The sequence below is a fragment of the Sceloporus occidentalis genome, unplaced genomic scaffold (genome assembly GCF_023333645.1).
Source record: "Sceloporus occidentalis isolate IW3139 unplaced genomic scaffold, rSceOcc1.0.p SCAF_43, whole genome shotgun sequence".
NCBI lineage: Eukaryota > Metazoa > Chordata > Lepidosauria > Squamata > Phrynosomatidae > Sceloporus > Sceloporus occidentalis.
This window is the reverse complement of record NW_028317023.1, coordinates 3,691,795-3,704,966: the sequence shown is the minus strand read 5'-3', so window position 1 is coordinate 3,704,966 and position 13,172 is coordinate 3,691,795. Positions and strand designations below refer to the sequence as shown.

Genomic DNA, 13,172 nt, shown 5'->3' with positions numbered 1-13,172 from the left:
ATTTTCTTCTTTGTACAGCCCTGCAGAATCTGTCGGCGCTTCATAAATAAAGTATAATAATAATAATATTGTAAGTGTACAGTAACCACGTTGCTCTGAGCACTTTTCCACTTGTTTTCATGCTGATTTGAGGATTGCACATGCTTAATTGCCTTGTGTAGGATTTTGGTCGTGACACTCTACAGTCCTGCAAATGGGATTGTTATCATCTGTGAGATTTTTTAAATGGACCTATTATGAATACATTAAATATATTTATAGTTCATAAAACTAGTTCAGGAAATTACTTTGTTTAGATGTAATAAATGCCTCCTATGATTTATTTTAACATATAAAAGAACCTCCATCCAACTCATACTTTACTTTAATAAGGACCAATACCCAGAGTGAAAATACGTTATGAATGCTTCTCGTGGCTATTTCCATGTGCCCTTTATTAATTTTGTAGTACTTTTTTGTATTTTGTCTATTTCTATCACATCTTTCTTATGTATTGGTTTCCAAAACTGGAACTGCTTATTGTAAATGAGACCAAGCTAGTATAAATAATAGAAATAATGCACAATAATATTATTAGTACTTGAATTGATAGCCTTTTTAATGCACTTGTATTAATTAATATTAATAATACACAATAATATTGACAGAACATTACTTAATAGCCTTTTAATGCACTTGTATTAATTAATAATAATATTGTCAGAACTTGAATTGATAGCCTTTTTAATACACTTGCATTAATTATAAGTCTGTTATTAGCTGTTACCTGACATTATCACTTAGTACCTCTAAATCTTTTTCAGGTGATGATTTCTCCAATTGGACCCAATTTAGCTTATAATTAGCATGCATGCTTTTACTACCCAAATGTATTACTCCATATTTATTAAGATTTAGTCTTATCTTCAACACATCTTGCCATTTCCCAATTTAATGGAATCATTCCAGAACAACACACAATTTGGTGTAAAAAAAAAATAAAATAACAAAAACGGTCACTACTGTGCTTAATCTTCTGGTGGCGTTTATGATCCCTTTTTGAATAACTTGGTCCGATAAGCATTTCCCCACGGTTTGAATGTCTGTGAAGTATGTATTGCATAACGGAATCTATATCAACCGATAAGGTATTTCTTATTATATATGAATTAGTACTTAAAATGTAACAGGAACGTCACCATCAGTCTGTCTAACATTTCATCTAAACAGAATGACTTCCTGTAATAGACAAGCCAGAAAACATCCCTTTAACAGAGAAAGTATACAAATAAAGTGCCATTCAATGTCCACAGGGGGGATTCTTTTTGAAATGAGCTTCCGGTAGGGGGCGTCCATGGGAAGAGTTAAATGAGAGTTGACTGTGCAGACAACATAAAAGAGACGGTCCGTAGCAAATGAGCTTGCTATGTTTCTTCGTACCTCTTCCTCTTGGCTGCTGCAGGACAGAAAATGGCATTTATTGCTTACTTTGTGTGAATCTACAGTAGAGCCTTGAATTTAAAATTCCCATGTATTTGCTTTAGATGGCGATGCAATCTTGTATGTAAAGGTTATGAGCTGGGGTCTGTATGTCCACTACGGGAAGTGCCCACCATAAAGAAAAGGCCAGTCTAGGAAGAGTTATAGATGTGGGTTGGATTCAGATGGATGCTGAGAGAGCCGCGGTTTCTGGCCCATCAAGCAGGAAGGGCTCTTTGCCATGGAAATCTGATTTGTCTTCTCAGCCGCAACATTGCTATGGCTTTTAGTATAATTGGGTCAGGTTTAATTCGGCTCTAAGTGCATGTATAAAATACCAGACTGAGGCAAGCATCTCATACATTTTGATAGGTATCCAACATACAAAATAATTCATTGTTTTTGTTGCTGCAAAATCCATGCGCTGAGTGGCACCCAATTAAAACCAACTGGAGTGGAAGCTGAATTCTGATTTACTTCTTGGTGATCAGATGACAGTAAGAAGACAGATCGTGATCACTGACTACAAAATGCAAAATGAGAATAACTAATTGGGAACTCCTATCCACCATAAAACAAAGCGTAAAATGCTAGACATCCAATAAGACATATATTTAGAACTTTCCCATAGCTTTAAGCTTCAGCTATACACACCGAATGTCTGTTGTTGGGAATTATTTTAGGTGTTGAAATGTTGCATTACTGGTAAGATGTCCTCTGGCTTTGTTTTGACTGTGATCTTTATTTCAGGTGCAGCGACTGCGGGGTGTCCCTGTCACACCGGTACTACGAGAAGGATGGGAGACTGTTCTGCAAGAGGCACTATTGGGCCCGGTTTGGGGGAATGTGCCACGGCTGCTCAGAGCACATCACAAAGGGGCTGGTTATGGTAAGCACCGAATAACAACAGGCTGATTGTCTGAAATAATGGAAAAGACACCTTTTTTATAATTTACGTATTTTCTAGTATGTGGCAATTTCCTTCCCCGTATCGGATTTCTAAAGCCAGTCTATATAATTACGTATTGAAATCTTGTAACCATTGTTCTCTTTTTGCTGAAAAAGTGCATTGATAAAGAAATATAGAAATCGGCCATGTTGCCCACTGAATTTTATTAAGCGTTTCTTCTTTATTGAAAAAAATAACTATATTAAAAAAAATGTAAAAATGTATCATTGACGTGCAGGGTGGTGTCTTCATGCATATCAATTTTGGACAAGACATCCTTTGTGGTCAACACTGTTTCCACCAGCAGATACAAACTTCCTTATGGAGATTACATTTAAACCTATCACAAATGAATTCTGTTATAATGCAGAAAACTCAGACACATTGTATTGCCTGCATCCAAGTTTTGTTTTGTCTTTCAAGGCGTGCAAGCTAATTCCATATTTTGAACTAAATTGAGTATCTATTCTTTTGTTTTCGTAGGTAGCAGGAGAGCATAAGTATCACCCAGAGTGCTTTCTGTGTGCCCGATGTGGGGCTTTCATTGGAGATGGAGAAACGTATGCTCTGGTGGAAAGGTCCAAGTTGTACTGGTGAGAGTTGTGTTAAGTGAAATAATCTTTTCATGACATGTTAGTTTTAATATCCTAAAGTGAGGGTTTGGAAGACACTTACAGATTTAACTATGTATTATAAAGGGCCAACGAAGCTATTATAGGCTAAAATGCTCTCAGGGGTTGGTCCTTCATCAAATAAAATGCATATTTTTTTAGTTTGAAGGTAAGAAACATTACTGGTGCGTAATTGTAATGTACTACGAAGTATCCCATGATGTTTTAGTAACCTCTGTCTGTTTTCCCTGTATTAGTGGTCCCTGTTATTACCAGCTCTCTGTAACACCGGTGATCGACTCTCCAACATCTCGGTCACCTCACACAGTCACTTTGGTGTCGTTACCTGCCTCGGACGGCCGGCGCGGTTTGTCGGTTTCCATCACACCATCCTGCGCGGAGCATTCTCATACAGTGCGGGTCCGTGAGTGAGTATTTTTTTCGTTCTTGTTTGGAGCGCAGTAAGTTCACCGTAACATATTAGCAGATCAGTAGCTATTAGAATTGTTCAACATTTAATACAGCTGCTCATCCTGGCTATGCTCAAAGAACCTCTCTAGCCCATCCTGCTTTGTTAAATTTAACAGTTTTGTAACTAAACGCAGAATTCATTGTAGTGTTTAGTGCCCAAACCCTTACCAGAAATATGTTTTAATTGTGTAGAATTGTGTCTGATTATTTTTTGCCAGGAACACTCAATTGTCATATGCCACAAAATCAGACACTATTTGGTTGTAGCTATTCTTCCCAAGGGTTCCGTGTTTAGATTAAATAATAAAATGGCAGAGATTGCAATTAGTGTTATGTCTTAGTGGAACCACACTTTTAAAGGAACTGCACAGAAGAAAAAATGCTCTCTCTCTCAATAAATAGACATTGGCAAATAATTTTAAGGTGCATCATTTGAATTGCATAGCTAAAAACAACAGATTCTGAAGAAAAGGGAATCAGATACTCACAAGGTGTATTTTGAGTTTTCCTTTAAACCTTGCAGCTATATGAACATTACTTTGTTCCTGTTCTCCTCATGAACTATACATGAGACACCACACAGGTGAACAGATGCTGCAGAATGCATGGAGGTTTACAGAAGTAGCTTTGAGGTGGATTATAGGGAGTGCGATACATCTATCCGAGTTTTGCCTGTAAATTCTGCCGCAATGCCCAATATAAAAGGGAATCCATTTCTCTGATACTTGTACTAACAAACAACCAGTTGTTCTTCATATCAGACTCTGTGCAGTGTTCTGTAGCAGGAGTAAAATGACTACATACCGTACATGCTTGATTATAAGAAAATAAGAAAAGGCCTGAAAATTAGACCACCCTATGTGGGGGAAATCAGAACCACTGTTTTTGCCATAAAACATTGTTTTTAATCATTTAATCAACACCTAACAGATTATCTGTGAAGTATAACATCAGAACAACATCTTGTATACTCACCTGCCTATCAGCCAGTGGCTCGGAGTTGGGTAGAACATGTCCCATGATGCTCAGTCAACCTTAACACTGCTTGAGACTCATGGGATATGTCATCTACAAAGATTTGCCGCTATTTGAACCAGCTCCTCTACAAAACTTTTGAAGAGGAGCACAAGCAGCTATGTGTGTCCGCCTGATGGCTTGCCATTCAGAGTCTGGCAAGTCTTTGAATGTATGCAAGTGTGCATATAACGTGTCCGGGGAGCTATAGTAGACAGCAGAAGTGCTTTGTCGGAGCATTGGAAGCACAGGTCTGAATAAAATACAACACTGATTATAAAACAAGGTCTTTTTTTTCCAGAGGATTTTTTTGTGAAAAAAAACTTGTCATAATCAAACATATAAGATATGTAAAAAATGCATGTGTTTGCTAGTGAAAGCTAATGATCCCAAGGCATTAAATGAATATCATGAAATAGGAAGTTGTGTGTAGACACACGGAGCTGTTTTAGCTCACCTGAGTAAGATTTGGGAATATGCTCAAAGATTTGGGGCCTACTAAAGTTCCATTTAGTTCATGGGTCAGTTCATGTCTATGTTGGGGGCCTTCACCAATCTCTAGGTGGAACACCGACAACTCCTAAATTAGCATTTGGGAGATCAGTTCTAAATCTGGAATTTTAAGATATATTTAACTCAAGGCTTAATCAACAAACTTCTTGATGTTTTCACACTTCCACATTTCCAAAACCATCAATATTTCCTTACTTTATGTAAACACGGGTCTCATCAATACATTGCTCACACCCTAGCACACAGTTTGTTTTTTTATGGTAACCACATTTCAGGTGCCAGAGCCTATTGTCTAAAAAAAAATATTCAGAATTGTGGAATTGGTTCCCAAATCGCTTGTTAATATATTCATTTCCATACACACATTTTTTGTTTCCCTTTTCCCATTATTATAACTTTAAACAGTAATGGAATGTCTCTATGGAACCAAGTCCTCCTTGTGTAAAATTTTATTTGGGCCAGTTTCCATGGAAACCTATCTTAAACAGGCAGGGGCTTCCAGGGAGATGAGGGAGCAGGGCAGTGTGACCCAAAACATGCACAAATACATTTGTGTCACTTTATATATTGTGTCACAAGCTTATATAAAGTATAGAAACTGTTTGATTTGGCCTGCACATTTTCACAGGTGTCTGTGATATCCAGCTACACGTCTCATCTTTATTGAGTAGACTATGCTTTAGACGAGGTGATCAGTCTCAGCCTATGAATATATACAGTGTGTTCAAATACACATAATGTAATACCCACCTTATTTATGACTGCCTGGGAGCACTGTAGGATTTATTCATGTAAACATGTTATCTCGTCAACTGTATGCAAAGTTAAGGGCCAACTAAACCCTTCTTGTAACAGAAACATGCTTGGCTGGGCCATTAAAAATGCAAAATAAGGCTTGATCTCCTCTGCAAATCAAGGATTAGTTAATAGTTTCCATATTGCTAGAGAAAGCTTCTGCAACACAGGTACATATTTTAACTATCTTGTTTTATTTTTAACCCTTGCTTCTTTTGACAGACTGGATGCCGGCTGCTTAAGTCCTGATATCCAAGGCTCCATCCATGTTGGAGACCGAATCCTGGAAATTAATGGCACTCCCATCCGCAGTGTTCCCTTGGATGAGGTATAACTTTTTTATTTATACACTTTTTTTCTATCTTTTACTCACTTTCTGGTTGTGTTCTTGTTAACCTTCCTGTTTTCTCTTTTAGATTGATGTCTTATTACAGGAGACAAGCCGCCTCTTACAGCTTACTATAGAGCATGACCCTCATGAGACAACCCCACTGCCCACCAGCTGCACAGAGACTGCAGTCAGACGGCAGAAGCCTGTCACGTAAGCCTACTTTCTGACTCTGTGTTGCTTTTATTGTTATGATAGTAGATATGTCCATGCCATGCAGTAGAACTAGAGATGTGCAAGTCTCAAGCTCAACATCTGCATTGGCCCAGCTCACCTGTAGTATTGTGACCCAGGACCCAATCTGTTCAAGTGCTTCTTCTCATTCTGTCATTTGTTCTGGTGTCTTCAGATGGGTCTGGTTTATCCCAGTATGGTATATGGTATCAATATGGCTGACTTGTCCACCTTAAGTAAAATTTATGTTGGCCTACTGGGAAAATTAAAAAAACTGGAACCCAATCATTCCAAAATTGGAATTAAGTATTATTAGTAAGTAAAATTAAGTAAAACTCTCTTGCTACAAAGTTTGAAAATCATATGTAGTCTTGTAATTTTCTACTTTTTTTCCCCTCAGTAGCTGCAAATATTACATCTGAACTAAACCATTATTTGGTTTACTGGGTAAAAAAATATAACATTTCCTGGAATGTAAAAATAATGAAGTGTGCAGTTTCACACAGGTGCCAGTACTGTGCACATTATTTTATGAGGTAATATTAAGTCATAAGAAAGTTCATAGCCTTGGTAGACTTCAGATTATAATTTATATTAAAATTAAAACAATAACAAAAATTAATCTCAAGAAGTTATAATGGTAGAAAAAGTGTATACAATCTAATAAAAAAATTCACTCACATAAAGCAAATATTCTTGGGGTTTGAGAAGCTTGTTCTTATAAAAAAAAAGAAAAAAAAAGAAAACATATATGCCCCTATATAATATTAACTCATAGTTTATTTTACATATCCTCATGTATATAGTATCTGGCTGCTAATGTACCCCATTATCAGCCAGATGCTCTATACATGAGGGTATGTAAAATAAACTATGAGTTAATATTATATAGGGGCATATAGAGGTTTTATTTTTTTATTTTTATGAGAACCAGCTTCTCAAACCCCAAGAATTATTTGCTTTATGTAAGTGAGTGTTTTATTTGATTGTATACACTATAAGACTGTAGTGTGCTCTTGATTGCATACCACAAAAAAAAACGTAATATTAATGCATGAATTCTGCTTCTGACTTCACAGCAAGATGAACGGTTCAATCAGTATATACCCAATGAAAGATTCATTAGTCACGGTTTTGAACACTGATTGCTGTGTAGCATGGCAACTTCAAAATCAAGAATAAGTTATATATGGTTTGCATGTTAAAATGTTGGCCTGACATCTGAAATTACAATAGCCAGCACACCCAAAAATCTGTGTAGAGGTTGTGTCAAATGATTTTATTGCTTTGTCTGATTAATTAACTAATTGCTAATATACAATAACAGTAAATATTAACAGAATAACAAGTGTGATGTTATAATCTTTATTATTTGTAAACACATCTCTTGAATACTGTTTAATGATTAATTATATTTAAATCACAGGTACCCTCTTATGTATCCATTACACTGTTGTTTTGTGTGCTTTCGAACAGTAGTGATTCTAATGAAGTTTAAAATGTCTTCAGTACTAATGTTCTTTAAATGTAGCATTATCCACATAATTTAAGCAAGACTACATTTTTTTTAAATGTAATTGTAATATGTAAATGTCAATTTAATATAACCAATTGCTTAGCAGCCAGATATATTTTAACAGAGGCACAGTTCTAGATGCAGTTGTTGAGTTGTAACATAGACATGGCAGCCTGGGTTGATGTGTCTTCTCCTTCTCTCTTTAAGGCGCAGTTGCAGTATAGATCGGTCCCCTGGATCTAGTTGTGTGGGGTCCCCTGCCTGCACGCGCAGGGACATGTCCCGCTCTGAATCTGTCCGTGGTGTCACTGGTTCCCATCGAATCTTCCGCCCGTCTGACCTTATCCCTGGGGAGGTGCTGGGTAGAGGCTGCTTTGGTCAAGCGATAAAGGTTAGTATCTTAAAATACATGTTAACAATATTCCTTAATCTTAAGAATACCATTGCTTGTTCTGGTTAACCTTACAGTCTGCATGGTATTTTTAGGTTACTCATCGTGTGACTGGTGAAGTGATGGTGATGAAGGAATTAATTAGATTTGATGAAGAAACTCAAAGAACATTTCTAAAAGAGGTGAGTGGAGTTATGTGTGCCTATTCCTAAGTAGGTATTTGCTGTCTATCAGACGTGTTAATTAAGAGTCTCTTGTGCTTAAATTAGAGGGGGAAAAAGCCTACTTTTTAAGGTGAGCTTTTATGGGCAACTCCAAGTATCTTAATGCTTCATGAAAGGAAAACTGAATATAGCCATATTAGTGAAATAAGAGAAAATGGAGTCCTTGACACTTTTTATTGGGCCCACGTAGAAAAAAAAAATGTAAAGCGTTCAGGACCTGAGATTTCTTCTTCAGACAAACTGAAACAATCATCTCAGGCACTGGCTGGGGTGTTAGTAGGAGACAATTTTCTAATTTACCAGCTGAACGTGTTTGGGTCTTTTCACGTAACGCCGGAGTCGACAAATTTGGTTTGGATCTAGGAGCCAGCCAAAAATGAAGATCCAACTTTTTTTTCTTACACAATCATGTTTTTATTTTGATATACCGTATTGGCCCCAATATAGGCCGCACTTTTTTCCCCCCACTTTAAGTCTTTAAAGTGGGGGTGCAGCCTATATTCGGGGTCTAGCGCCCGACGCCTGGGACATGCAGTTCCGGGCGCCGGGCAGGCAGCAGGGTTAGGATACAGATCCCCCGCAGCGGTGCAGGGGACCTGCATCCTACTCTCTGATACGCTCAGACAGCCTCCCCTGCCAGCACTTTCCACGGGGGGGGAAGTATCGGCACGGGAGATTGTCTAAGCGCATCGTGCAGACGTTCACCGGCTGCGGCGATGAGCGTAAACAGCCTCCGCTGCCAGCACGTCTGTACGATGTGCTTTAACAATTTTCCTTGCCGGAAATTCCCACGGGGGAGTCCCGGCAAGGGAGATTGTTAAAGCACATCGTGCAGACGTGCCGGCAGCGGAGGTCGTTTACGCTCATCGCCGCAGCCGGTGAACGTCCGCACGATGCGCTTAGACAATCTCCCGTGCCGGCACCGGAAGTTGTCTGCACGTATTGCATAGGTGTCCCCTGCCGGCCCCGTAAGACGCATGGGAGTCTGATTTGGTAAGTCGTGTGGGAGAGGGGGCACATCTTGGGGGCAGAGTGGCAGCGTATCTCGGGGGGGGGGCAGAGTGGTAGTATATATCGGGTGGAGGGCAGAGTGGCTGTATATATCGGGTGGAGGGCAGAGTGGCAGCATATCTCGGGGGGGCAGAGTGGCAGCAGATCTATTCTACGTTTTTTTTAACTAAGAAAAATTTTTCCTTAGAAAAGCACCTAACTTTTAGGGTGCGGCCTATATTCGGCCTATAACCGAGCCAATACGGTATTAGCCCCAGTAAAATACAACTTAAAAAAAATACAATATACACTTGTATACTCATACATACACTACTCCCCCCACCTCGTTGAGACCTGCCACTCCGCTGCCTATCTTCTTCCATTGTGAATCTGGCACCTTACGCTTTGCCGCTGGGTCATGTAATGCACGATATGTTACCGTGCTGGGCGCCTCACGACACCCTCTTCACCGGGGCCCCTGCAGGAAAGTGTAAGGTGCCAGCTTCACAGTGGTAGCCCTGACCAGATTTTACCCCTTGAATGAGCTCAGAATGTTGAGTCACCAGCGATATCTGTTTTCCAGGTGAAGGTGATGAGATGTTTGGAACATCCAAACGTACTAAGATTTATTGGGGTGCTCTATAAGGACAAAAGACTGAACTTTATCACTGAATACATCTCAGGTGGAACCCTGCGTACCGCCATAAAGAATATGGTGAGTTTAGTATGTTGTGTGTCTGTTTTGGGTTTTTTCCTTTTAAGCATTATTCATATGAGGTCAGTGACAAAAAGTGTTTGACATGAACTGACTTTTTTTTTTTATCCAGCTGTAACTCACATGGTGTCCTTGAAGGAAAACACTCTGGTCTAATAACTTATAAAGCCATTGACTCTGACACATGTATCATTAGTTCCTTTCTAAAGATTACATTTGATTTGAATCCTCAACATAGTATACCACTGAGCAAAGATAGTGATTTAACATTTTTAGGTAATCTTGGCTGATGAACTTGTACACAACTCTTGCAGGATGCACAGTATCCTTGGAACCAGAGGGTCCGTTTTGCCAGAGACATAGCTGCTGGAATGGTGAGATTTGCTCGTTATGTTCTGGTTCCAAAAAACAGACCATCTTCGTCTTCTGTTAGCTCTTCAGTTATGATTTTTAGTCCTAATCGTTTGATCTTTTGATACTTTGAATTTTTGTAGTTAACATAGTTGTCTTTCTTCCTCCACAGACATATCTTCATTCTATGAGTATAATCCACCGGGACTTGAATTCACACAACTGTCTTGTGCGAGAGGTAATCTTATATAATCGTGGATTTATTCCCCACTTATGCAGTCACTAGATATACCATACAAATCATAGTTCACGTTAGATGCCAATGGAAAAAATGGGTCATAGGCGTTTACTTGCCAGGGCAAAGTGCGCTGTTTCTTCAAAGTTTAAATCAAGGAATGTTTCAGTTTCAGCAGGCTTGTTGTCTATAAGCATCAGTTGTTGCCAGTTGTGAAAGTCTGAGGATCTTGCTTCTTAATCAGCTGTTGTTTGTGTCATAGGATGGAAGTTTGGTGGTAGCTGATTTTGGTCTGGCACGGTTGATTACAGAAGAAACTCGCGACCTACGTAAAGACAGGAGAAAACGCTACACTGTTGTTGGGAATCCATACTGGATGGCACCAGAGATGATAAATGGTGAGAAATGGCAGCATTTTGAGCTTTGTGAGGGCTGGGAGGTAAATGTAGAAATTCTCTGTGAGTTTCAGCAGAATCTTCTTCTAGAATTAAGAATCATAGAGGCTTCAGGTTTTGGGCCTTTTATATCAACAATCATATGCACAGTTGCTTAGCATATAAACCAAGTAAATAAAGTACTAGTCAAGCATTTGGTTAACCCCTTCACAACAAAACCTGTACATGCACGGGCTCACAATGTATTGTCATTAATGGGTTTAAGGATAACCTGTTGTCGTTAAGGGGTTAAACTGTTAAATTACATAAAAAGACTTTAAATTATAACAAAATTCCAATGGAAACAAAACCCCTTTGCCTTCAGGTAAATCAGCTTCTGATCCCAAAAGTGGTATTAAGGACCCGAGCTGCACTCGCTACCTTTTTAAATACAGGAAATATTTTTTTCTGTACTGAATGTTAAGAATGTGTACAATAATGGGTTCTAAGTAACTTAAATTCCTTTTCCTCTGATACTTTCCTAGGGAGAAGTTACGATGAGTCGGTGGATGTCTTCTCCTTTGGAATAGTGGTGTGCGAGGTATTTATTCTTTTTTCTGCTCTGACTATCTGTATTGCAATTCATACTTTAATCTTTTATTTAATGTGTGCAAAGCATCATCTCTGTTTTTTATGATTTCTTAAACTCCCATGCTTTTACTATAAATAAACAGTCAGGCTTCATCTGTAATGTGTGTTTTTTGCCTTATAGATAATTGGATGCGTGAGTGCCGACCCTGATTATCTACCCCGCACAGTGGATTTTGGGCTAAATGTTCGTGTATTCCTGGACAGATTTTGCCCACCAACATGCCCACCTGGATTTTTCCCCAGTGCAGTTCTGTGCTGTGACCTGGATCCTGAGAAACGGTACATTTTTAAATCCTGAATTGTGACCTGCATCCTTTCCACTTTATAAATACTGCCATTATTCCAGCTCTCGGCAGTAAGACTCAATGTGCAAACAGTTCGAGTTGATACTCTATACTGTTACTGGCCATTTCTCTTGATTCCATTTGTCATTACAAAAAAGGGTCCTGTCCTAACGCTATTAGTCCACAGTAGTGGCATATTCTGGTCTAAACCTAGCTGGCCAAGGATGGCAGGTCCGGGAGTCGGCAGCTCCTCTGGCGCAAGACCAGTGGCATAATGCTCTATGGAGCAGGACTCTGCTCAGTGGGCTGATTACATTAGAGATCTCTATCTCCCCAAGTGTCCAGTAGAAATGGCCCTGGGTCTGGCCTAGAGCAGTGCCCAACACTGTGGACCAGAAATGTTAATACACTTATCATTTTATGTTTTGCAGACCAAGCTTCTCACAGCTCCACTTGTGGTTGGATTCTCTCCTGAAACACTTGAACATGCAGCTGCCCCTGTGTTCACACCTCGAGCAGCTAGAAAAGAACTTCTGGGAGCTTTACAGGAGGGGTGAAAGCACCCTGCACGTGCACCCTGAAATCCCTGAGTAACCTCAGTGAGAATGTTCTCCCAAATATTTTAAAAAAGACACCCCAGTGTGTGTTTGGGGTTTACACTGCTTACCTTGCATAGAGTGTTTTTCAGCCCATACTTCCAAATAACAAGAAGGGGACCTATTGAGTTAGAGCTCACATGCCCACAGAGGGCACTTGGAAGTAGTGGGGAATTCCAAAGAAACAATGTTCTTGTTCAGTGCCATGTTCTGTTGGTTCATAAGGGTCTTCCTGGTCCTGATGAAGTAGGTTTTTGATTGTCATCATAGCACTATCCAATGTTCTCAGCGAACAAGTAACATCAAGTGGTCTAGAAAGGCTCCATTTCATCACATCCTACCCTGCATGGCGGCTCATACTATTGACACTTTGTGGAAAGGAGCATTGTGCACCTTGTGTAAATTTATGTATGTATATTTAGAATGTGCATAGCTTTCTGTAGATAGCCTCTCCAATGTCTGTAAAAATGTA

At 39.3% G+C, this 13,172-nt stretch overlaps 1 protein-coding gene across 1 annotated transcript in view; it reads left to right on the top strand.

Annotated features, from left to right (window-relative positions):
* LOC149289717 (LIM domain kinase 1) overlaps window positions 1-12,698 on the top strand; it is a 35,059-nt gene extending 22,361 nt beyond the window's left edge. The window contains exons 3-16 of the mRNA XM_089490296.1: window positions 2,209-2,347; window positions 2,891-3,000; window positions 3,276-3,446; window positions 6,034-6,139; window positions 6,228-6,352; window positions 8,097-8,280; window positions 8,376-8,462; window positions 10,078-10,209; window positions 10,524-10,583; window positions 10,733-10,798; window positions 11,058-11,193; window positions 11,715-11,770; window positions 11,942-12,099; window positions 12,536-12,698. Of these exons, the coding sequence (XP_089346422.1) occupies window positions 2,209-2,347; window positions 2,891-3,000; window positions 3,276-3,446; window positions 6,034-6,139; window positions 6,228-6,352; window positions 8,097-8,280; window positions 8,376-8,462; window positions 10,078-10,209; window positions 10,524-10,583; window positions 10,733-10,798; window positions 11,058-11,193; window positions 11,715-11,770; window positions 11,942-12,099; window positions 12,536-12,698 (1,693 nt within the window). The remainder of the gene's footprint in view (window positions 1-2,208; window positions 2,348-2,890; window positions 3,001-3,275; window positions 3,447-6,033; window positions 6,140-6,227; window positions 6,353-8,096; window positions 8,281-8,375; window positions 8,463-10,077; window positions 10,210-10,523; window positions 10,584-10,732; window positions 10,799-11,057; window positions 11,194-11,714; window positions 11,771-11,941; window positions 12,100-12,535) is intronic.
* Window positions 12,699-13,172: the final 474 nt, after the last annotated feature.